General features: G+C 51.6%; 1 protein-coding gene across 1 annotated transcript in view; it reads left to right on the top strand.

Moving 5' to 3' along the window:
• The first annotated feature begins 1,214 nt into the window (after positions 1 to 1,214).
• LOC144506237 (uncharacterized) overlaps positions 1,215 to 26,055 on the top strand; it is a 36,541-nt gene continuing 11,700 nt past the window's right edge. Inside the window, exons 1-6 of the mRNA XM_078232095.1 lie at positions 1,215 to 1,782; positions 7,709 to 7,839; positions 8,767 to 8,867; positions 10,031 to 10,176; positions 21,327 to 21,485; positions 25,325 to 25,486. Coding sequence (XP_078088221.1) covers positions 1,771 to 1,782; positions 7,709 to 7,839; positions 8,767 to 8,867; positions 10,031 to 10,176; positions 21,327 to 21,485; positions 25,325 to 25,486 — 711 coding nt within the window. The 5' untranslated portion in view covers positions 1,215 to 1,770. The remainder of the gene's footprint in view (positions 1,783 to 7,708; positions 7,840 to 8,766; positions 8,868 to 10,030; positions 10,177 to 21,326; positions 21,486 to 25,324; positions 25,487 to 26,055) is intronic.

The following is a 26,055-nucleotide window of genomic DNA, read 5'->3' as shown; positions in this document are numbered from 1 at the left end:
ACCTAACCCGCACATCTTTGGACTGTGGGGGGAAACCGGAGCACCCGGAGGAAACCCACGCAGACACGAGGAGAATGTGCAAACTCCACACAGACAGTGACCCAAGCTGGGAATCGAACCCAGGTCCCTGGAGCTATGAGACCATGATGTGGCGATGCCAGCGTTGGATTGTGAGACAGCAGTGCCAACCACTGTGCCACCCCACATGGGCACTGCACGTCTGCAAGTTGGTGCTCAGCCTCTGTGAGGTAGCAGTGAGTGCACCAGACAACCTGCGAGCAGGTTCGATCAGGTGGTCAGGGTTGGATTTCACAGGGAGACAGGAGTGAGTGGGTGAAAGAGGCAGAGAAATTGACAGGCCCGAAGTCATGGTGACAAATTTCAATGAAAAGCTGAAGAGCAGATCGGAGGCCTGAAGGTGCTGCAGTCCCACTCCTCCAGCTCCGGGGGCGCTGCAGACCCACTCCTCCAGCTCCGGGGGCGCTGCAGTCTCGCTCCTCCAGCTCCCGGTGGCGCTGCAGTCCCGCTCCTCCAGCTCCGGGGGCGCTGCAGTCCCACTCCTCCAGCTCCGGGGGCGCTGCAGTCCCACTCCTCAGCCCCAAACGCGCTGCAGTCCCGCTCCTCCAGCTCCGGGGACGCTGCAGTACCACTCCTCCAGCTCTCTCAGTCCCGATGGTGCCGCAGTCCCACTCCTCCAGCGCCTGGGGGCGCTGCAGTCCCGCTCCGTCAACCCCGGGGGCGCTGCAGTCCCGCTCCTCCAGCTCCGGGGGCGCGGAAGTCCCACTCCACCATCTCCCGGGTGCGCTGCAGTACCGCTCCTCCAGCGCCTGGGGGCGCTGCAGTCCCGCTCCGTCAACCCCGGGTGCGCTGCAGTACCGCTCCTCCAGCTCCGGGGGCGCGGCAGTCCCACTCCTCCAGCTCCGGGGGGCGCTGCAGTCCCACTCCTCCAGCTCCGGGGGCGCTGCAATCCCACTCCTCCAGCTCCCGGGGGCGCTGCAATCCCACTCCTCCAGCTCCCGGGGGCGCTGCAATCCCACTCCTCCAGCTCCCGGGGGCGCTGCAATCCCACTCCTCCAGCTCCCGGGGGCGCTGCAGTCCTACTCCTCCAGCTACGGGGGGCGCGGCAGTCCCGCTCCTCCAGCCCCGATGGTGCTGCAGTCCCACTCCTCCAGCTCCGGGGGCGCTGCAGTCCCGCTCCTCCAGCTCCGGGGGGCGCTGCAGTCCCGCTCCTCCAGCTCCGGGAGCGCTGCAGTCCCACTCCTCCAGCTCCTGGAGGCGCTGCAGTCCCGCTCCTCCAGCCCCGGGGGCGCTGCAGTCCCGCTCCTGGAGGCGCTGCAGTCCCGTTCCTCCAGCCCCGAGGGCGCTGGATGCAGGTAGTCGTTGATGCTTCCCTATTTGGGCACCCCCTCACATCTCGTCACCTGAACACAGTTTCCAAAATCCGCTCTTTCAAATTCGTTTTATGAATGAAATCAAGCAAAGGAGCGGGTCCCAATTTAAAATTGGAAGAGGAATGCTGAAATAACCCTCAGGGCGAATGGGCGGTGAGAGAGGTGAAGAATTGACCCGGAAACAGACGCTGCCGCTCCGGACGGTTGGCAAAGTCGGAGAACGGACGTGACGTTTTGTGGAGCGGTGGGGGGGGCACATGGCCAGATGGAGTCGCCGGAAACGGAAGTGACGAGGAACCGGAAGCGGCCGTCGTCAAGGGCGGCCTAGTTGCGGGGAGCCACCGTTTGAAGCCTGTTGCCCCGAGAGAAATTGAGAGCGATGGAGCGGCCGGTAAGTGAGAAGCAAGTCAATGGCAATGAAAAACAGTCACAAAGAATCAACGCAGAGGGAGGAGCAGATTATTAATTGTTTGGTTGAAATATTGGCAGGTCAATATTGGCTGATGGTCACAGAGAGAGGAGGTGGTTTTGGCTCAGGGTCTTGGAGGAGCTGAGGGCGAGGACACAATTCAGCAGCAACATCAAACTCCGTCCCTCAAATCAATTCAAAAACAACCACAACGACCAAGGGAGGAGATGGGATTGATACTGGGGGGTGGGATTGATATGGGGGAGGGGCAGTCAACAACAACAACATGACTGGGGGGTGGGATTGATATTCAAACATAGAAGCTAGAAGTAGAAGGAGGCCATTCAGCCCTTTGAGCCTGCTCGGCCATTCACTATGATCGCAGCTAATCATCAAATTCAATATCCTGATCCCCCTTCTCCCCTCCCCCCCCCCCCCCCCCCCCCCATATCCCTTGATCCCTTTAACCCCAAGTTATATATCTAATTCCTTCTTGAAATCTCTCTCAGTTTTGGTTCAGCTACATTCTGTAATAGTGAATTCCACACATTCACCACCCTCTGGGTGAAGAGATGTCTCCTCACCTCAGTTCTAAAAGGTTTACCCCTTATCCTCAAGCTATGACCCCTGGTTCTGGACTCCCCCACCCTTGGCAGCATTCTTTCTGAATCTACCCTGTCTAATCATGTTAGAATTTTATAAGTTTCTGAGATCCACCCCCTCCCCCTTTGATTCAATGAATATAATCCTAACCAATTTAATCTGTCCTCATATGACAGACCGCCATCCTAGGAATCAGCCTGGAAAACCTTTGCTGTACTCCCTCTGTAGCAAGGACATCCTTCCTCAAATAAGGTTACCAAAACTGCACACAATAATCCAGGTGTGTCCTCAACAATGCCCTATACAATTTTGCAAAACATCCCTTTCCCTATACCTAAATCCTCTCATTATGAAGGCCAACATACCATTTGCCTCCTTCACTGCCTGCTGTACCTGCACGCTTTCTTTCAGTAGCTGATGCATGAGGACTCCCAAGGTCTCGCTGAGTATCCACCTCTCTCAATTTACACCCATTCAATTCATCAGGTTTCCTATTGTTGCTACCAACGTGGATAACCTCACATTTATCCACATTATGCTGCACCTGCCATGTATATGCTCACACACTCAGCCTGTCCAAATCACACTGAAGCCTTTCTGCATCCTCCTCACAGCTCACCCTCCCACCCAACATTGTGTCATCTGCAAATCTGGAGATAATACAAAGAAAATTACAGCACAGGAACAGGACCTTCGGCCCTCCAAGCCTGCACCGACCATGCTGCCCGACTTAACTAAAACCCCCTACGCTTCCGGGGACCATATCCCTCTATTCCCATCTCATTCATGTACTTGTCAAGACGTCCCTTAAAAGTCACTACCGTACCCGCTTCCACTACCTCCCCCGGCAATGAGTTCCAGGCACCCACCGCTCTCTGTGTAAAAAATCTGCCTCGTACATTTCTTTTAAAACTTGCCCCTCGCACCTTAAACCTATGCCTCCCCTAGTAATTGACTCTTCCACCCTGGGAAAAAGCTTCTGATATCCATTCTGTCCATGCCTCTCATAATCTTGTAGACTTCTATCAGGTCTCCCCTCAACCCCCGTCGCTCCAGTGAGAACAAACCAAGTTTCTCCAACCTCTCCTCATAGCTAATGCCCTCCGTACCAGGCAACATCCTGGTAAATCTTTTCTGTACTCTCTCCAAAGCATCCACATCCTTCTGGTAGTGTGGCGACCAGAATTGAACACGATATTCCAAGTGCGGCCTCACTAAGGTTCTATAAAGCATCAACATGATTTGCCAATTTTTAAACTCAATACCCCGGCCGATGAAGGCAAGCATGCCGTATGCCTTCTTGACTACCTTCTCCACCTGCATTGCCACTTTCAGTGACCTGTCTACCTGTACACCCAGATCCCTTTGCCTATCAATACTCCTGAGGGTTCTGCCATTTACTGTACATTTCCTATCTGTATTAGACCTTCCAAAATGCATTACCTTTAATTCCCCCTTCCAAATCATTCATATATAATGTGAACAGTTGAGATCCTAGCACAGATCCCTGTGGTACCCATTTATGCTTCCTATCTGCTAACCAGCTTTCTATCCATCTCAAGACACTACCCTCAATCCCATGCGCTTTAACTTTACATAGTGATCTGCTAAGTGGGACGTTGTCCAAAGCCTTCTGAAAATCTAAAACCACATTCTCTGGTTCTCCTTGGTCAACTCTACTAGTTACATCCTCAAAGAATTCTAATAGATTCACCAAGCATGATTTCCCCTTTGTAAATCCATGCTGACTTTGTCTGATTATACCAAATGCAGAGTTATGAAGTTCTTGATACAGACTAGAGCAATTTCCCCATTGCTGACGTTAGGCTCACTGGTCTATTGTTCCCTGTTTTCTCTCTACCTCCCTTTTTGAATAGTGGGCTTGCGTTAATTACCCACCAACCTGTAGGAACCAGTCCAGAGTCCAAAGAATCTTGGAATATTGAGAGAGAGGGGAATCAACAGCAACATGACTGGGGGGAGGGGTGGGATTGATATTGGGGAGGGGGAAGTCCACAACAAGTTTAAATTTATTTATTGGTGTCAACAAGTAAGCTTATATTAACACTGCAATGAAGTTGCCACACTCTGGCACCTGTTCGGGTTCGCTGAGGGAGAATTTAACATGGCCAATTCACCTAACCAGCATGTCTTTCAGACTGTGGGAGAAAACCGGAGCACCCGGGGGAAACCCACACAGACACGGGGAGAATGTGCAAACTCCACACAGATACTGACCCAAGCCGGGAATCAAATCCGGATCCCTGGCGCTCTGAGGCAGCAGTGCTAACCACTGTGCCACCGTGCCACCCCATGACTGGGAGAGGAATGGGATTGATATTGGGTGGGATGGGGAGTCGGCAACACGGGAGGCAAAGGCGTAACAAAACAGGGAGCGGGGATTGTCAGAAATATGTGATTTGAGAATCCAGATGCGACCTTATTAGAATCCCGTGTCATTCCCCAGTGCGGCAAGAGGCCCTTCGATCCATCGTGTCCTCGCAGGCCGTTCACCACCTATCAATTCGCACTCCGTTTCCGGCACCTGGTCCGTAGCCATGTGCAATGTGATGTTTCCAAGTGCTCATCTCACTGCTTCTCAAATGTTAGAGGGTTCCTGCTGCTGCAGGGTTGGGGGGAGGTTGCAGCAGGGGGGGGGGGGGGGGGGTAGTTGGGTCCGATGCTCTTTCAGAGAGCCTGTGCAGACTCGCTGAGCTGAATGGCTTTCTTCCGCACTGCAGAGATTCAATGGTACTCCATCCTTTCAGGCAGTGCATTCCAGATTCCCACCACCCTCTGGGTGAAAAGGTTATTCTGTAGGATCCGTACAGTGCAAAAGGCAGCCATTCGAATCAAGTCTGCACTGACCCTCCAAAGGAGCACTCTACCCATGCCCATTCACCCACTCTCTCTATACCCCTATGCATTTACCATGGCCAATCCACCTAACCTGTACGTCTTTGGACACTAAGGGGCAATTTAGTACGGCCAATCCACCTAACCTGTGTACAGTTCTGGCCACCCTATTATAGAAAGGATATTAGTAAACTAGAAAGAGTGCAGAAAATATTTACTAGGATGCTACCAGGACTTGATGGTTTGAGTTATAAGGAAAGACTGGATAGACTGGGACTTTTTTCTCTGGAACATAGGAAGCTTGGGGGTGATCTTACAGAGGTCTATAAAATAATGAGGGGTATAGATCAGCTAGATAATCACTATCTTTTCCCAAAGGGAGCGGAGTCTAAAACTAGAGGGCATAGGTTTAAAGTGAGAGGGGGGAGATACAAAAGGGCCCAAAGGGGCAATTTTTTCACACACAGGCCGATGAGTGTATGGAATAAGATGCCAGCGGTGGTAGTAGAGGTGGGTACAATTTTGTCTTTTAAAAAGCATTTAGATAGTTACATGGGTAAGATGGGTACAGAGGGATATGGGCCAAATGCAGGCAATTGGGACTAGCTTAGGGGTTAAAAAAAGAGCGGCATGGACAAGTTGGGCCGAAGGGCCGGCTTCCATGCTGTAAACCTCTATGACTGTATAACCTGCACATCTTTGGACACTAAAAGGCAATTTAGCATGGCCAGTCCACTTAACCTGTGCATCTTTGGACACTAAGGGATAATTTAGCATGTCCAATCCATCTCACTTGCACATCTTTGGACTATGGGAGGAAATCAGAGCACCCAGAGGAAAGCCATGCAGACACGTGGAAAAAGTGCAAACTCCACACAGACACCCAAGGCCAGAATTGAACCCGGATTCCTTGCGCTGTGAGGCAGCAGTGCTAACCACTGCGCCACCATGGCTCCTGAAAGGAAAGCGACCCCAACCTAACCAGTCACTCTTCAGTGCAATCACACCCTTCCTATAATGTGGCAACCAGAACTGCACACAGTATTCTAGCTGTGGCCTAATCAGCGGTTTATTCATCATAACCTCCCTGCTCTTAAATTCTCTGCCTAATGAAGGCAAGTATCTCTCGTACTTTCTTCACCTCCCTGTCGACCTGCCCTGCTGCCTTCAGGGATCTGTAGACACGCCAAGGGCGTTCTGGTCCCCTGTGTTACACAGTTCACCATGTACCATTTATTGAGACATATAGGATTCCCAGGCTGGCATGGGGTAGATGCTGAGAGATTGTTTCCCCTTGTGTCAGTGGGGGAGGGAGTGAACATTTGTGGATGGGGTGCTGACCAAGTGGGGCTGCTTTGTCCTGGAGGGTGTCGAGCTCCTCAAGTGTTTTTGGAGCAACACTCCTCAAGCTAAATGGGGGAGTATTCCATCACACTCCTGACTTGTGCCTTGTAAATGGTCACAGAAATCATAGAAACTCCACAGTGCAGAAGGAGGCCATTCGGCCCATCGAGTCTGCACCGCCCACAATCCCACCCAGGCCCTACCCCCACATATGTACCCACTAATCCCTCTAACCTACACATCTCAGGACTCTAAGGGGCAATTTTTAACCTGGCCAATCAACCTAACCCGCACATCTTTGGACTGTGGGAGTAAACCGGAGCACCCGGAGGAAACCCACGCAGACACGAGGAGAATGTGCAAACTCCACACAGACAGTGACCCAAGCCAGGAATCGAACCCAGGTCCCTGGAGCTGTGAAGCAGCAGTGCTAACCAGTGTGCTACCATGCCACCCCATGGTGGACAGGCTTTGGAGGGAGTCAGGAGGTGAATTACTCGCCGCAGGATTCCCAGCCTCTGACCTGCTCTGCTGGCCACACTATATGTTTGTCTGCATAGCGCGCAAGAAGCAATAAATTGTAAGTTTATTAGTCACAAGTAAGGCTTACATTAACACTGCAATGAAGTTATTGTGAAATTCCCCAAGTCGCCACAGTCCGGCGCCTGTTTGGGTCAATGCTCCTAACCAGCACGTCCTTCAGAATGTGGGAGGAAACTGGAGCACCCGGAGGAAACCCACGCAGACACAGGGAGAACGTGCAAACACCACACAGACAGTGATCCGAGCCGGGAATCAAACCCGGGTCCCTGGCGCTGTGAAGCAGCAGTGCTAACAACTGTGCTACCCTGCCGCACTATACATTACATGTGACAATAATCAAATCAAAACTATTCCTGAGTCCAGTTCAGTTTCTGGTCACTGGTAACCCCCAGGATGTTGATAGTGGGGGGGATTCAGCGATGGGGATGCCATTGAATGTCAAGGGGAGATGGTCGGATCCTCTCTTGTTGGAGATGGTCATTGCCTCACCGTTTTGATGCGACAGCGCGCATGGAGATTTGATCTTTGACATGTGGTTTCAGCCGACTCCCTCTCTTCGCAGGGCATCGTGGCGGGCGACTCAGTGAGTCTGGAGGCAGCGAGGCTGGAAGATCTGGAGCTGACCGACCCTGACATGGCTAATTCCCCCATCTACTGCATCTGCCGGCGACCAGACATAAACTGCTTCATGATGTGAGTGATCCCTGGCGATGGAACGGGAGGGAGTCTGCAACAATTTCCTTTCACCACCCCACCCCCCCCCCACCAAAGCCTTCCCCCCACTATGAACGTGTGTCCCCCACACACCCCGTTCCCCTGGATTGCCACCATCCAGTGGATGCTTTCTGCTGGCCCCATTGCCGTTTGAACGTCGGCAGACCAATCTCCCAGGAAAGCCGTCACACTCCGCTCTGCTTATCGCCCTCACCTAGGCTCACTACCGCAGTGATCGAGGAGGGAGCTTACCGTTGACACATTTTAAGGAGGGGGGCAGGGCGGACTGATTAAACACACCAGGAAGGAAGGATATGGAGGTGGGGAGGGAGGAAGTAGGGGGTAGGAGGAAGCCAGAAACCCCATGAGCAGAAGGGCTCAATGGCCAAGTTCTGGGCTGCACAATTCAATATTTACCGATACCAGCGACAAATCCCTTTCCCATGTCCCAATAATTCGAAAAACGGCTATTTAGTTCACTTCTGTCTCTTTGCCTGTCTCCAAGCCAGCCCCAAATAAACTGCCACTGGTGCCGTGAATAGTTTTCAGGAGAAGCCTCTCGTGGCACTTCTCTTTGACTTCCATCAGCATCATTGTGGTAAGGCATTGCTACGAGTGCCAAGCAGTCTCTCACGTGCTGGTATCCAATGAGGTTGGGGGTTGTGGATCTGATGTCAGAAGAGGCATGATAGCTGGTGCACTGGTGCCCAACATACCTGCGTGTGCACATGTGAGTGCGCGCGCGTGTCTTTCTCCTGACGCCACTCCCCGCAGTCGAATACTTATCTTGTCACATGGATTCTCTCATAAAATGCCCGCAGGGGGAGGGGGATGTTGATGAATAAAGGCATTGTGTGCTGTAATGATCTTGTCTTTTCTCCTCTTCCCCTCCCCCTACCCTATCAGTGGCTGCGAGAAGTGCAACGAGTGGTTTCATGGCGATTGCATCCAGATCACTGAGAAGATGGCCAAGGGAATCCGGCAGTGGTACTGCCAGCAGTGCCGAGGTGAGATCAACTGAGCCAATCAAATGGGCGCGCTGCTTCAGTTCACGCTCGACTGGTCCACGTTCACAAAAAAGCCAACACAAAATATCTTCTGTTCAACATCATTCCACAACTGGCCAGCACTAAATGAACAATCGTCAAACTCTCTCGCTCGACCCCTCGCACACACGCAAGCACGCAGCTTCCACGGTTCACAATTGGTGTAACCAGCCTATGCTCGCAAAAAAACCAACACAAAATGTCTGCTGTTCAATATGATTCTGTGATTGGGCAGCACGTTATGAATAACCCTGAATGCGCTGATATCTAATTCCTAAAGAACCTTTTGTTCATAGAAATCATAGAAACCCTACAGTGCAGAAGGAGGCCATTCGGCCCATCGAGTCTGCACCGACCACAATCCCACCCCACATTTTTACCCGCTAATCCCTCTAACCTACGCATCCCAGGACTCTAAGGGGCAATTTTTAACCTGGCCAATCAACCTAACCCGCACATCTTTGGACTGTGGGAGGAAACCGGAGTACCCGGAGGAAACCCACGCAGACACGAGGAGAATGTGCAAACTCCACACAGACAGTGACCCGAGCCGGGAATCGAACCCGGGACCCTGGAGCTGTGGAGCAGCAGTGCTAACCACTGTGCTACCGTGCCGCCTTGATGTTTTGTCTGCACTTCAGTCCCACGTTCCTGATCTACGGACACCCGGTGCGGAGAGGGGAGGGGAGGGATGGCGACCTCCTCGTGAACCTGCTCCTGGGCCTGGCGAAACGCGCCATTTACCGGTCCAGGCTGCGGGCGATCGAGGGGGCCGTCCATCCTGACTGTCTTCCCCTCTACCGCGGCTACGTTCGCGGCCGGGTGTCCCTGGAGAGGGAGCATGCGGTGTCCACGGGCGCGGTTGACGCTTTCCGCGCCCGCTGGGCACCGCAGGGGTTGGGGTGCACTATTGACCCTAATAATCACATTTTAATTTGATGTTTTTAAGTTTCCTTTGTACTTTGATTTCTGTTCGGGCTGTTCCCCCTCCTTTTTGGGGAGCTGCCCCTTTTACTTTGTCCTGATTTAATCTGAGTTTGTTTACTTGGTTTGGTTTGACCTAAAAAGAGGACAAGCAGCTGAAGGCTGCGACTCAAACTGCCACCCTCTTGTTTCGTTCCCAGTTAACGACCCAACGCTTGCTATCAAATACCGTCAGAAGAAAGCAAAAGAGAAGGAGCGAGAGCGTGACGGAGAGGCGGTGCTGGAGAAGGAGAGGAGGAAGGAGCAGGGAGAGACGAAGATGGATAAGAGAAAAGTGGCAGCGAATGTAAGAGCAGCTGCGCGAGTGATTTCTCTCGAGTTAACAGAGGTGATTTGGGGGGGGAGGGGAGTGAAGTGTTGGGTGCGAATGGCACATTAATCGGAACGATCCTGGGGCTGTAAAGGTTGAAGCTGCCAGCAGACTGGAAAAGGCACTGCCCCAACCCAGGATCAGGCTGCTTTGCCATAAACTACATCACCCCGCTCCTAACAGCCCCCAAACTCCAATCCCCCTGTAACAGACCCCCCGCCACCGCCAAACACAGCCCACATCGGATTTAACAAAAACATGGCGTCCCGACGTCAATCCGAAGCTTGAGGCTTTTGAAATGAGTTGCTCCAAAACCGTTCATCTGGGGCAACTTGGGGTGATTTATTCCCCTTTTTAAATCGCTTCCACCCAACCTGATTATATTTAAAGAGGTGCAATTTGTGGAGTTATGAAGAAATAGCTGGTCTGCAAGGCTCTGATTGAGCTGGGCCTACCAGGATGGGCTGTTTGGACTCCTGGTACACTGTGAATTCCAATCATACGCACACCGCCACACCCACATGCCCCCCCACGCCCACCGCCCACCCCCCCCCCCCCCCAAACCTCCCCCCTCTGATTTAGTGCATCTTAAATCAGATGTGAAATAATTAATGGTGAACTGCCAGACTATTGTTCACTAATGTCCTTTGGGGAAGGAAATCTTCCGTCCTTACGTTGTCTCTCGCCTACCTGTGATTTGAGCGGGGTGTTCCAAGGTCTCCTGTACACCATCTCACCGAGCGTGACACTCTTGAGGTCTCCCTCTTCAAGAGTGACACTTCATACTCTCCAGTACACTGTCTCTCTGAGCGTGATGCTCCAAGTCTCCCGTATACCGTCTCTCCAAGCATGACATTCTGAGTCTCCCGTACACTGTCTCTGTGGGCGTGGCATTCCGGGTCTCCCGTACACTGTCTCTCTGAGAGTGACGCTCCAACTCTCCAGTATGCTGTCTCCGAACATGACATTCCAAGTCTCCCCTACACCGTCTCTCCGAACGCGACTGTTGTAGGTAGAAAATACCTCTGAGACTAGTCGTGAGTCAAAATACAGTGGTTTATTTGCACGATTGTGGGAGAGGTCCGATGCCTAACACGGCCTCAGACCTCTCAGTGAATACAGGTCAAGAGCACACATTTATACATAATTTTACGCCCCTGGTCACGTCCTCATCTTCCCACGATTATTGCTGTCTCAACGATTCCATCCTTTGCGTAGTCCGCGTAGTCGTGGCTGTCTCAAGGCTGTGTTTTGTCGCCCCTATGTGGACTCCTGTGGGTTGTTTAGATTATAAATTTGCACAAACATGTTAACTAAAACACAAGAGCCTATATAGCAATTTATATCAGTAGATGAATAGCATATAATGAGTATATGAATCTATTGTTATACGATGACAGAAGGCATACATGTCAGCTCCGGCGTGTTAAACAAAGGTACATAATAGAAAGGAACATAAAATGGAGTCTGCTTAGCCACATTCCTGATATACAATTAGCTGGGAACAGCAAGGATAGCTGTTTCTCTTATCTGGTTTGGATACATGTAAACAGGCTTTATTGACATGAAGACTCCGAGTTCTAACGAAAACATGAGCCCCCAGAGTACTTCTCACAAAATCTCTCAGTATCACAGGGTTCGGGTCTTAATGCTGAAGTGTTACAAAGTTCATTAACCCATTCCCGTCTTCACTCCCCCCTGTTGGTCGGGCCAGGTCCAAACATGGTCCTATGACCAAATCAGAACCACATGTCATTGGCGCGTGGGCCTAGCTCCTTTGGTCTGCCCCCTCCGCCTGTACACTTGCACCCGGCATAATCCGCGCTGTTACTGTTTTGCAACAGGCGTTCAATAATGCCATACAAATACAGCAAGTAATTACAATTAATACAATCAACCCATGCATCAGGTATGTACCCCGTGACCCGAACCATTGCCCCAGCCAGCCCAGAAGGTTATAATTGTGATATTGGTTCCCCTCATCCTGTATTGTTTTCGCCACGTGTTTAGTATGATCTGCTAAACAAGTTATATTTTCCGAAGCATTGGGAATATACGTACAGCATTCGGAGCCAACTATGGCACATGTTCCTCCTTGGGAGGCTCGCACACAATCGAGTGCGAATCGCTTCTGTAATGCCACAGTTCAAATAGCTACGACCTCTGCTGATATTTCAGAGATGGCCGTTCTCACCTCCTCGAACCCGTCCTTAGTCTCATTTGCAATTTTCTCTAGGGTCGAGGCCATCCGTATGAGTCCTTGTGCTGCCTTTGCCATCCCATAAAGTGGGTCGGCTATCATAAAGAACCGTTCTGTCTCACTAACGGCTCGCTCAGCCCTAAGCAGTTGTATCTCGGGGTGGTCCTGTAAGTCAGTGTAATGGTGAATATAAGGCACCACATATACCAAATAACACGATCCTGCCCAATTCCAGGGAAGCCACAGATAGGCATTGTTTCCACAGACAAAATAGGTACCATGATATGCAGTCATCTCGCTTACATAAGCAGAGGAGAGGCTGACCGAGACGGTGGCTTTGGGGCACTGGATTGTGACCTGTACCATGGCCCAAGCGTCATCAGTGATATCAATCTGCTGTTTACAGTAGCTACGGCCAACAGGTACGGTTCCATTTCTTATCAGGCAGATAGATCCCCTTTGTTTATTTTCCACAACGAAGTAGGGTGGGGAACCTGATCTATCGTAGCTGGGTTGATAATGTTTCTCAAAGGTCGATAAAGTGCACCCTCCGCCCCCTAGCCTTGAAACAACATCACTGTTGCTGATATTAAACGTACCCTGTATGGTGGTACCCGATGGGGTTTTGAATGTCAGTTTCCTTGTCCCTTCCTGGGTTCCATTCTGATTTAAAATCCATTCTATCATTTCCGGAGCTGATAAAGGGATAGGGAATAAAGGATTTCCTCCCTTTCTTCCGTGCATGGGAATGTGTGAACAGACCCAGCACTTGCTCAGATTCGATTGTGATGCATACAGATAAGACATATACACAAAGGTGTTCATACAATAGACAGAGTCATCGTTACAGAGATGTTCACTGGGCTTCATCTCTAAATCCTCATAATTCCATCTATACTCTCCCACTCTGGCTAACAGGGCCAGGGTCGTGAGAAGCAGCATGAGAAGCATCTTGTCGCTTATTAATAATCCGCGTGACCATTATACAATGTTCCAAAGGCTATACCGCCCCCGCGCAACTTCCCGCGAACCCGTTCCGTCGTTGTCTGTACATTCCTGCATTGGGAGTATATCACATATTTTTCCAATTAGTTTCAGCATATTCAACTGATAACTGAATTTAATGTTTCCATATACCTTTCCCTCTTATGTCTAGACAGGCACAGGTATCTCCACTAATTATAACTTCAAATGGCCAGTTCCATTTTGGTGCAAACCTTGGTTTGGCAGGTAGTGTTTTCACTCGGACGTCCCACTGTTGGGTCGTCGGGGAGCATTTCAAGCTCGCTCTCTCTGCGTCTCTTATTTCTTGATTGTCTTTTATCAATTTGTGCATCCCTTTTAGTTGGGTGCTTAGTTCCAAAACATATCTCTTGATTTTATCTTTTAGTGGACCTACATCGGTCCCACCTGTTATGATGTTTTCTGGTAATTGGTAATCACCCGTCCTGTCATTAGTTCATAAGGGGTTAATTCGGTTGTCCAGTTTGTGGTAGCTCTTAGTCTCATTTACTTTCCCCAGTAAAATTTCAACTGGAGAAAGTAATTTATTAAACTCGCACTCAGAGCAAACAATTCACTTTGATCTGCTATACCCTATTCCACCACATGAGGCTCTCGATCGCACAATTACATCCTCTCTCTCAAGAGAGACTTACAACCTGCTTGTTTTCTTTTAACCCTTTCCTCCCCTCTTGACTGTTTTGTTGTGGTCATTAGTGTATTCTTTTAACTGAGTCCAATGCTTCCAGACACCCCTACCTTGCATATCTATGCAGGCGCAGGTGTCTCCACTGATGATGACCTCATAAGGGCCATTCCATTTGGGGGAAATGCAGGTTTTCGTGGTAGTGTTTTTACCATAAACTTGCTGCCTGCCGGGGGTACCTCCAGGGTCTGTTCTAGTTTATTGTGCTCATCTACCACTATTTGTTTGTCCTGTACTGTTTTCCGCAGATCTTTTAATTGGGAGCTTAACTCTAATACATATCGTCTAATCCTGTCCCGTAATGGGCCTACATCTGCCCCTCCGGTAATGATGGACTCGGGCAGTTGCATAGCCCTTCCGGTCATTAGCTCATATGGTGTCAGCCCAGTGGTCCGATTTGTGGTGGCCCTGAGTTTCATTAATATGGCGGGTAATACTTCTATCCATCTCTTTCCTGATTCCTGCATGGCCTTTGGAAGGGAGGTCTTAAGTGTCCTATTCATACGTTCCACCATTCCCGAGCTTTGAGGGTGGTAGGGTATGTGAAATTCTGTTTTATCCCCATCAGTTTACATATGGTCTTTACTACCTTCCCCGTAAAGTGTGTGCCTTGATCGGAGTCTATTTGCAAAGGCACCCCCCATCTTGGGATAACTTCCTCAGCTAGTATTCGAGCCACTGTAGTGGCAGAACAATTTTTCGTCGGGAATGCTTCTACCCATCTGGTGAATTGATCAATTATTGCCAGGCAGTAGGTTCTCCCATTGTGACTGCGGGAGAGGTCCTGTAAAGTCAATTTGCAGGTGTTCCCAGGGACCCTTGGGGCGAGGCTGGTGCCCCATCTTGATTTTTACGGGTCTTCCAGGGATATACTGTGCACAGGTTATGCGCCGGTGAAAATATCGGGCAATATCCCGTCCCATTCCTTTCCACCACCATTCCTTCCCCATACTGGTCATCATGGCATCCCTTCCCACAAGCATGTAGCTGTGAGATGTCTATCGGGGGTTCAGTGTTAGCCAAGGCGGCCGGCAAGGCCTGCATTTCCCCCGTTTCCAAGGCGGATTGTGCCGCCTTGTCGGCTGCCTGGTTTCCCTTAAAGATATACCACTCAGGACTTGCTTGTCTGGTTCCCTTTGATGTGCCTTTACCTTCAATACCGCGGGAGCTCGCTGGCTTTCAATAAGGTTGTTATTATTTGGCCATGTTTAATTGGAGTGCCTCCCGTGGTGATGAATCCTCCTCTTCCCCCAAACGGTCATATAGTCATGTACAATTCCGAACGCATATCTACTATCGGTGTGAATGTTGACCCTTTTCCCCGCCGCCTCAGTAAAAGCCTGAGTTAAGGCTACTAGTTCCGCCACTTGCGCTGACATGCCTCCCTCTATCCTTCCTGCTTGAACAATTTGTAAACCCGCATTCACTACCACCCATCCTGTTCATGGTGACCCCTCTACGTATTTCCGTGATCCATCCACAAACAGGACCAAATCTGGTGCCTCCAGGGGCACATCTTTTATTCTGCTTTCCTCTACCTCTTCATCTACGTCCCCACATGTGTGTGGGTTCCTTTCACCTAACGTTCCTTCTGCAGGGTTCATTCCCATGTCTCGTACAATGGTGACGGACTTAGTGGGTGGGAGAAGCGCTGCCTCCCACTTTGCCTTCTCATATTTGAGACAGACCGCAATTTTCCTGTGTTCAGCATTTCCACCAAGGTATGTTTGGTGTGTAAAACAATATTCCCCGTCATTATGATGGGATCGCTGACCTTTACTGCCCATGCCGTGCAATCCAGTACGGCTATGCATCTGGGTAACTCGGTTACTATGGGGCCCTCCACTGTGGAATAATAACCCACGGGTCGCTGTTTGTCCCCATGGACCTGTGTGACTACTGCCGAATAAAACCCCCCTTCGTTATTACAATAGATATGAAAATCTTTACTAGCGTCGGGCAGTCCAAGTCCTGGAGCTGTCATTAGTTCTACTTTTAGTTTACTATATGCTTTTTCCTGCTCTGATCTCCATTCTATAACTTCTAGAGCGGGTTTCCCCCCTTTTACTAGCCTCTGTATTGTTTCGGCGAGCCTAGCGAATTCCGGTATAAAGCTGCAGCTGTAATTAAACAATCCCAAAACCTTCCTTATCCCTCGGACGGTTACTGGTCTTGGCATTTGCTGAATGGCTGTTTTCCTGTCCAATGGCATTTCTTTGGTCCCCTGGGATATCAGGTGTCCCAAATATAACACCTGCGCTTTCCCTGTTTGGGCCTTCCTGGGGCTCGCCTTTAGTCCCTGTTCTTCTAAGTGTTTCAGGACTGAGTATAGTGCCGTCTGATGTTCTGCTCTAGTTTTGGAGGCTATTAAGATGTCATCTACATATTGCAGAATTGTGCTCCCCTTTGGGACTTCTACTTGTTCTAATATCTTACTCATTACCCGGTGAAATATAGCCGGGCTGTTGTGGAAGCCTTGCGGGAGCCTAGTCCATGTGTACTGTTTATCGCCAACGGTAAATGCAAATTTATCTTGTGAATTAAGGTCCAGGGGAATGGACGAAAATCCATTGGCGATGTCTAATACCGTAAAGATTCCATGGGATGGTGACAACCCGTTTAAAATGGTGGAGGGGCTAGCCACGATAGGGTGTAGCTTGGGGGTCACTTTATTTAAAGTGGTATAATCAATGGTTAATCTATAACTCCTGTCTGGTTTAGGCACCGGCCAGGTGGGGGAGTTGGTGGTACTAGTGTTCTCCCGTAGGATCCCCCTTTTTACCAATCCCGTCGCAATTTCCTCGACATGTCTTTTTGGCCTCGGGCTTAATCGGGTATTGTCGATGTGGTTTATGTTCTGGTCCTTCCACTATTATAGGGGGAATTTTGACGAATCCAGTATCCACTTTCATTTCCGCCCATACCCCGGGGACAGAGGCGCAGATGGCGCCAAATCCATTACCTTCTAACCCAGTCGCGTCCAGTTGCAGATGCTGCAAGGATGGCTCCTAAATGGTTTACATATGTTCCCACCCTGGCTTTTCTCCCATCGGGGGCGGGGCAAAATCAATTCGCCTTTCCCGCAATCTATTAAGACGTCGTATTCCTTCATCAGGTCGTTTCCCATAATGGTTCCTTCATTATTTCTACATACATAAAATCGCATAGGTATATACAGGTTATTAATTTCTACTAGGGTGGTTTCACTTAAGTATGATGTGGAGATGCCGGCGTTGGACTGGGGTAAACACAGTAAGAAGTTTAACAACACCAGGTTAAAGTCCAACAGGTTTATTTGGTAGCAAAAGCCACACAACCTTTCGGAGCTCCAAGCCCCTTCTTCAGGTGCCACTCACCTGAAGAAGGGGCTTGGAGCTCCGAAAGCTTGTGTGGCTTTTGCTACCAAATAAACCTGTTGGACTTTAACCTGGTGTTGTTAAACTTCTTACTGTGTACACTTAAGTACAGTAAGAAGTCTCACAACACCAGGTTAAAGTCCAACAGGTTTATTTGGTAGCAAATACCATAAGCTTTCGGAGTGTGCTGCTCCTTCGTCTGACGAAGGAGCAGCACGCTCCGAAAGCTTATGGTATTTGCCACCAAATAAACCTGTTGGACTTTAACCTGGTGTTGTGAGACTTCTTACTGTGCTTACCCCAGTCCAACGCCGGCATCTCCACATCTTCACTTAAGTAGGCAGGGGTCTTCTGTCCGTTAACACCCCTTATATAGATCATTTTATTCGTGGTGGGCAAGGGTAGATCAGTGATAGATATGGAGGCTCCCGTGTCCACCAGCATTTCGCATGGTCTGCCCCCTACTAGTGCAGACACGTAGATGCTACCCTCCTTTCTGCCCAGGCTTGCGGGGACTGCCTCACGTCAGTTCCCTCCCTCCACGGGAGAGGGGGGGGCTCCTCCTCTGTTTGCACTAACATTTTCCTGTTTTATTTGTGGGTATGGTTTCTCATCTGGTCCGTCTGTAATTCCAGATGCCCATTCTACTAATTCATCATAGGTCTGGGTATTGAGAACTCCCATTTTAAGGATTTTTTGGTGAGCTGATGACAGCCCGTCTTTAAACGCTTGTCAAAAGGCTCTATCTGTTTGGGCAGTTTCGGGTATTCCCGAACATTCTTGGTATACTCTAAAGAGTCGCTCCCCAAATTCGGAGGCTCCTTCACCCCTTTGCTGTTTAATATTGGTAATTCTAGACCAATTGGTTGGTGCGTTGCCCAAGACCCGTTGGACTTCCGCCTTAAACCGATTAAATAGTTCAATCATTGCCTTGATCTCGGCGTTTGTCCCTGTCGTGTACGTCCACCTCCCGCCTCGGTAATCCAACCGAGTTCGTTCGGCGTCAGCTTGACCCGCCCCATCACCCATTCGTCTCCACTTATCCCGGGGGCAAACAGCCCGTACCAACTGGTGTATATCCTGCTGTTGTGGGAAATGTACCACTGAGTCAGGCTTGAAGGTTTCAAGAATACAGTTTTATTTTAACGAAGCTTCGTGGAGAAAAGGCACTAACAAGCAGCAAACCTTCTCTCAATGAGACAATAGGAGCGGTCCATCTTTATACCCTTTACACAATAGATGGACCGGACATCTAGCCATTATCACATCGTTGTAATCAAGTAGGTGATCGATCGTTAACACATCGTTATAGACAAATACAGACATAAGCATGTTAACATCGCATTGTTCTATGAATGGATACATTTCCTTCGTCAGTGACCATCAATGGTTTTAGTTTCGGTCTATTCATATAGTAATTTACAGTAATTGGTTTTCCTGCAGTTATGTATTCCCGATTCCATCTGTAGCTAATCTCTTTACCCAACCCTATTGCCCTTATCCTAAAGAGTGCCTCAAGCCCTGGCTGGCTTCCTGCAGGATCTGATTCCTGCATGTTTAACTTTAAATAGCTGTCTGTCCTTTATGTTTTAATCTCAGGTGGCTGTCTGTACTAAACGTCAGTGCCTGTTTAAAATCTCTTTCCCAGGTGGCTGTTTATGTGCCAGGCAGTCATTTTTTAAAAAAGTGTACTCATCTGTATATTTTTCCCACTTCACCGCAAATGTAACTGGTGTCCAACCCAAATGGTGTCCAGTTCAAAATTTGCTATTATTGTTCCGGGGCTGGAGCTTTCCCAGGGATGCCAGAACTTGTTGTCTTTCTCCTGGGGTAAAGGGTTGGTATCGGGCAGTGGGATTCTGCAATGTCCCGCCCCGAGTTATGGGAGCGAGATCATGGACCTCTTCCTCATCGGGGTCTCCCACTGGTGCCGTGGGTTGTACGGCCGGCCCATAGGAAGGCAAGGATCCCCAGCCGGGGTCCTCTAAACGTTGGTTTCTCTTTTCTAATTCTCTATTGCGTGCTTCCAACATTTTAATTTTTGCTTTGTCATCAGCCCATTTCTTATCTGAGACCGAGACCTGTTCAATTAATCCGGCCAATTGGCGAACTAAGAGAACTCCAATTTTCTTAGTTCTGTCTTTCTTTTCTTTTTCCAACCATTTTCGTTGGTGTTCTAGTGGGTGGTCTAAATCCCACCCCCTTTTGTTCATCTGTTTAATTAGTTTCTCCAGTTCAATCATATTCATTTGTTAGGGATCCCGGGGGTCCCCACTGTCCTTGTCCCGCCATAACACTGATAAGTTTATACTCATCACCTGGAGTCTTCTCTTCTCCTTTCTCGCTCTCCCCCTCCTAGGTTGCTCTTATCAGAGTTCGGTGATACCTGTCAGGGGTGATCAGATCCCTCTGTACCACCACTTATACTATATTTTTATTAAGCCGGCTTTCACGTGAAGGTTTTTCCTTCAACTCCGGCAATCACTCAGACAGTCTCTCTCTTACTTGCATCTGAACATCACACCCCAGGCATCTTTCTCCAGTCTCTAACACCCATTTCAATTTCCTGACCTCAGCGCGGGGGATTTCCCCTCTTAACATTCAGTCTAAGGCTGGGGTTAGAGGCGGATGCCTCCTTGTCCGTATGTGCTCAGTTCAGACGTCTTCCACTCTTACACTCTCCCAAATCACACACTCTTATCACAGATGAATACCCACTGTATCCTGACCCACTTTACTACGTCTGGTAATCTATTCCAGTGTCCCGGTCGTGGCCATTCGACCGGACCCGTAAACAGATCCCGGGTTTCGGCACCAATTGTTGTGGTTAAAAAATACCTCTGAGACTAGTCGTGAGTCAAAATACAGTGGTTTATTTGCACAATTGTGGGAGAGGTCCGATGCCTAACACGGCCTCAGACCTCTCAGTGAATACAGGTCAAGAGCACACATTTATACACAATTTTACGCCCCTCGTCACGTCCTCATCTTCCCACGATTATTGCTGTCTCAACGATTCCATCCTTTGCGTAGTCCGCGTAGTCGTGGCTGTCTCAAGGCTGTGTTTTGTCGCCCCTATGTGGACTCCTGTGGGTTGTTTAGATTATAAATTTGCACAAACATGTTAACTAAAACACAAGAACCTATATAGCAATTTATATCAGTAGATGAATAGCATATAATGAGTATACGAATCTATTGTTATATGATGACAGAAGGCATACATGTCAGCTCCAGCGTGTTAAACAAAGGTACATAATAGAAAGGAACATAAAATGGAGTCTGCTTAGCCACATTCCTGATATACAATTAGCTGGGAACAGCAAGGATAGCTGTCCCTCTTATCTGGTTTGGATACATGTAAAGATTCCGATTTCCAACGAGAACATGAACCCCAGAGTACTTCTCACAAAATCTCTAAGTATCACAGAGTTCGGGTCTTAATGCTGAAGTGTTACAACGTTCGTTAACCCATTCCCGTCTTCAGCGACATTCCAAGTCTCCCGTATACTGCCCCTCCGAGCGTGACGTTCCGAGGTCTCCGTACATGGCATTCCGAGTCTCCCATACATGTCTCTCTGAACGTGACATCCCGAGGTCTCCCGTACACTGTCTCTCCGAGCATGATGCTCCGAGGCCTCCGGTACACTGTCTCTCCGCTTGACGCTCCTAGTCTCCCGTGCACCGTGTCTCTGAGCGCGATGTTCCGAGTCTCCCCGACGCTGTATCTCCCGAGTGTGACATTCCGAGTCTCCCTGTACACCGTGTCTGCAAGCGCGATGTTCTGAGGTCTTAGTGTGGCTTGTTTCACATCAGTCATCTGCAACCCTCTCTTCTGTTTCTTTCCCCATCCCTCGAGAAGCAGATTAAGAGATCAGCCCGCATGTGTGGCGAGTGCGAAGCCTGCCGGAGGACGGAGGACTGTGGCCAGTGTGACTTCTGCAAGGACATGAAGAAATTCGGAGGGCCAAACAAGATCCGGCAGAAATGCCGCCTGCGCCAGTGCGAGATCCGTGCGCGGGTAAGTGAGGGGGAGGGAGTGGGGTGGGGGGGGGGGGGCGAGCAGGGAGTGGGGGAATGGAGACATGAGGGCAGGGTGGGGCCAGCGATTAATCTCCACCCACCGCTAAAGGCGGAGGTGTCAGGCTTGTGGAGAGGTTGACGGGGTGTTTTGGATGGCGGTCCACCAGCTCATCGTTTGCCCTGCTGAGAGTGAATGGGGAGGGGTGTTTGACCGATTTGCAGGGGAGAGGGTTGGCAGGGGAAGTGGGCGAACGGCCCATGGATGTTGTGGCCGTGTGATTGTGAGGACCAGCTAAGGTGGGTATTCGTTGGTTTGACAATGGTCAGGGATCAGTGACTATTTGGGAGTGGAGGGTTGTGTGGGGGGGGTTGGCGCGGGAGGCAGTGTGCCCTCTGATCTACCTCGGGGGTTTGTGTAGGGGGCGCTCAGTGATACCCACGCCGCTCGTCCAGTGCACGGCTGATTCTCTAACCGCAGTAATCTTCGGACTCGCCTTCAGCATCCCTCCGTAGCATCTCTGAACTTGTTCCTCGCTCGACGAGACGCCCCTCTCCAGCCTCGCCTCCGATCTCCAAGCTTATGGCGATCGCGCCCGATTCAGGCACCATCCTCTTTCCCCCCCCACCCCACCTCCCCCTCGACTCAAACGGCATGCTTGTTCACCCACCATCCATTGCCAGGCTGAAAGCTGTCTATCTCTGGTGCCCAGTGTCGAGGAGATGACTTTCCCTCCTCCTGTCCACAGCCCCCCACCAGTACCAGTCGGAGTTTGGTAGAGTTTGCAGTCTTTGACAAATGGCTGCCTGTGCGCCTCTCCCTAAGGGAGCGGGAGCCTTCCGGAAGTTTCACCAATGCGAGGAGCACTCGAAGGAACTGGTGCGATGTCGTTGGGCTGAGCTGGGACTCTCTCTCTCTCTCTCTCTCTCTCTCGCTCTCTCTCCTCCCTCGCCCCCACCCCGTCCCTGCTTTGTTCCTGCAAACAATCACCCTGGACTTGCTTTTACTTTCACTGTCTTTTCCGCACCATCACTAACCGCATCGGCTCTGACACTTTCTCCACACCCCGTCCTCCTCTTGCTCTCAGTTTCCCTTCGTGCAGTGAGGCTTGTAATTATCCCGTCTGTCCTATCTCTGCACCACCCCCTCACTCTACCCCACCTCATTCAACCCTCCCACCTCTATCCACCCCCCATCTCTTCTCCCCCCCCCCCCCCCCCCCCCACCTCCCTCCATGTGGTGTTTTGACTCGCTTGCCCTTTGACCTCCACTGGCGTGACTGTCCCTCAGCTCCCACTTGTGCCGCCCAGTGAGTAAGTCGCAGACAGAGAAGGATCTCAGTGTCTAGTTGGCTCCGTTTAATCCAAGGCAGTCTCTTGCCGGGGATTGGTGTGGAGGTGGCAAACTAGACCCAGTACCCTGGTGTTCCTCCCGACTCCATTCCAATGGAAATAAACATCTCTGTTTGAAGGAGAAAGGCAGGTTCTGGTGCTGCCCCTGTGGCCATATTGCTGGCACCTGTGTGTGAGGGGCAGAAAGTGACTGGTCCAGAAGCAACAGGAGTTGGCAGTGGAGCTCTCTGCCCCCTCCCGCCGCCCCCTCCCCCGCCCCGTTTGCACCATCTCTTTTTTTCTGATGACTTCTCCTTCCTCCCTGTCGTCCTTCTTGCTTTCACTGTTCCTTCACACTGCAACATCAATCTTTTTCCCCGTTTCTGCTCGTTTCAGCGTCCACTTCTTCTCAACCGCCCTCTGCGCTCAAATGCACTCAGACACGCGTGTACAGTCTTTCTCTCTCACATTCTCCCTTTACCTATCGTGCACACTCCCTTCCCGTCTCTATCCCTGTCTCACTCTCTCTCTCTCTCTCTGACCTGCATCTCATCCCTCCCCTCACAGGCCGTGTCCCAGCTCTCGCTCGCTCTCTCAGTCGCTGCAGTTTCGCAGTTTGTCAGACACACCTCGTCCAGCCCACACATAGCAAGCTAAAGAATGTATCAACCTGTTGTGGAGAGACAGAGAACAGCTAACAATAAAGAGATGCTTTTTTCACTCAGTCCGTGATCTCTGGTAGTTTTTATTTATATAGTTCATTAAGACGTGGCTGCACACAGACTGGAGACATCTCCACCCCTCACTCGCTGGCTCACTCACTCACTCACTCAGTCACTCTCTCTCTCTCTTTCCCTCAGTCAATTACACTCTTTCTCCCAATCTCCATCCTCAACCACATGCTAACTCTCAGCCTTTCTTCCTCGTCCCCCCTCCCCCATCCACCTCCCTCTCTCTCTTCCTCACACCATCAAGATCTTTCTCCCAATCTCTGTCACCCTGTCTCTGACTCTTTCTCCCTCCCATCTCTCTTGCACCCCCACCACCTTCTCTCCATCTCTTCTCCCCCTCCTGCTTCCCCCCTCCCCCTCCCTCCTGTCCCCCCTTCCCGTCTACCCACTTCGGCCTCTTCTCTCTCTCTCTCTCTCCCCCCCCCCCCTCCCCCCCCCCCCCCCTTCCGGCCTCTTCCCCCACCCCCCCCCCCCTTCCGGCCTCTTCCCCCACCCCGCCCCCCCTTCCAGCCTCTCTTCTACCCCCCCCCCCCCACTTTCCAACCTCCCCCCGCCCCCCCTTCTGGCCTCTCTTCCAACCCCCCCCCACCCCCCAACAATTTCGGCGTCTCTCCCTCCCGTCAGGCCTCTCCCCCCACCTCCGGCCTCTTTCCCCTCTCCACCCCCCCCCCTTCCGCCTCCCCCCCCACCTCCGCGCCTCCACACTCCCACCCCCCCCCCCCCCCCACCTTCTGGCCCCTCCAGCCCCCCTTTCCGGCCCCTCCACCCGCCGCCCCCCCACCCCCCTTTCCAGCCCCTCGCCCCTTCCTCCCCCTCCGCCTCTCCTTCCAGCCCCTCCGAAACCCCCCCCTTTCCGTCCGTCGGCCACTCCCCCCACACCCTCCCTCTGCCCCACACCCCCCCCCCCCCCCCGGCCTCCCATCCCCGCCCTGGCCTCCCATCCCCCCGCCCCCCCTTCTGGCCTCTCTTCCACCCCTCCCCCCCCCCCCCCCGGGCCTCTCCCACGGCACCCCCACCCCCTTTCCGGCCTCTTTCCACCCCCCCCCTTCCGGCCCCTCCCCCCACCCCTTCCAGCAGCTCCACACCCCCCCCCCCCCCCCCTCCCCCTCTCTTCCGGCCCCTCCAGCCCCCCTTCCAGTCATTCCGGCCCCTCCAGCCCCCCTTCCGGCCATTCCGGCCCCTCCACCCCCCCACCCCCCCCCCCCCCCCTTCTGGCCCCTCCACCCACTCTTCCGGTCCCTCCAGCCCCCTTTCCGGCCCCTCCACCCCTGCCCCCCCTCCACCCCCCCCCCCCTCCGGCCCCTCCGCCCCCCCTCCCCCTCCGCCTCTCCTTCCGGGCCCTCCGCCCCCCCCCCCCCCCCCCTTCCGTCCATCGTCCCCCCCCTTCCGGCTGCACCCCCACACCCCTCCGGCCTCCCATCTGGCCTCCTCCCCTCCAGCCTCCTCCCCCTCCAGCATTCCGCCCCCCCCCCCCCGCCCAAACCCAGTTGCCTCTCCTCCCCCGCTCCGTTCTCTCTCTCTCTCTCTACCCCCCCCCACCCCCCGCTGTTTCCCCTCCCCCTCCCCTCTTGCCCCTCCCCTCTGCCCTCACCCTGGCTTCCCCCTCGTCATCCCTCTCCCATCTCTCGCTCCCTCTCCCACCTTCCCTGTCACTTCTGCCTCCAATCTCTCTCTCTCCTGCCCACTCTCACCCTCTCCCATGCTCCCTCTTTCTCAGCTGCAGGTGCCAGTTTGGCGCCAGCCAGCTTTTGTTTAAACTCTCGCTCTATTTTGCCAGAAACTGCTGCGGGTGCGCGACGATGAGCTCATGATGATCAAGGAGCAGCTGGCCCAGGTAAAGACTGACCCGGAATCCATGTCGGACGATGGCGAGCGCAGCTCCGCACCTCCCATGTACCACGACTACGCCGCGTCCTTCAGCAGCGGTGACCAGAACAAGGTCAGCAGATCCGACACGCGTTTCCCCGACCCCCCGCAATATCATCCTGTGCTGACAGATCTTGGTTCATTATTACAGCGACCCTTTGCAAACAAAAGGGACATTTTTTTAAATGAACAAAGATTGGGGTGCGAGTTTAGTTATGATAGGCGAGGGGGGTTGGGGGGCAGTGGTGTGTGGGTCAGAGGCTTGGGGGGTCAGTCCTGTGTGGGGGTTGGGGGGATCAGTCCTGTGTGGGTGAGGGGGTTGGGGGGGCAGTGCTGTGTGGGTGAGGGGGTTGGGGGCAGTGCTGTGTGGGTGAGGGGGTTGGGGGGGCGATGCTGTGTGGTGAGGAGGCTGGTTTGCGTAATGGATTGGGCTACATTCACGCTGTGTAAAGATAGACAAATAGAACTTTGAAACAGAAAATAAACCCTTTGGCTTTTCAATCAAATCCAACATTTGTCAGTTAAAAAATTGCACGATCACCCTCTTTGGCTGGTTTGTCTTTATCAGTCGATCAGAACAGAATTGCTGAGAATGTTTCAAAAGCAGATTTGGTACACAATTCACTTTTTGATGAGGATTTT

Source organism: Mustelus asterias, chromosome 17 (assembly GCF_964213995.1).
Source record: "Mustelus asterias chromosome 17, sMusAst1.hap1.1, whole genome shotgun sequence".
Taxonomy (NCBI): domain Eukaryota; kingdom Metazoa; phylum Chordata; class Chondrichthyes; order Carcharhiniformes; family Triakidae; genus Mustelus; species Mustelus asterias.
The sequence above is the reverse complement of the archived record's forward strand: the minus strand, read 5'-3'. Positions and strand labels throughout refer to the sequence as shown.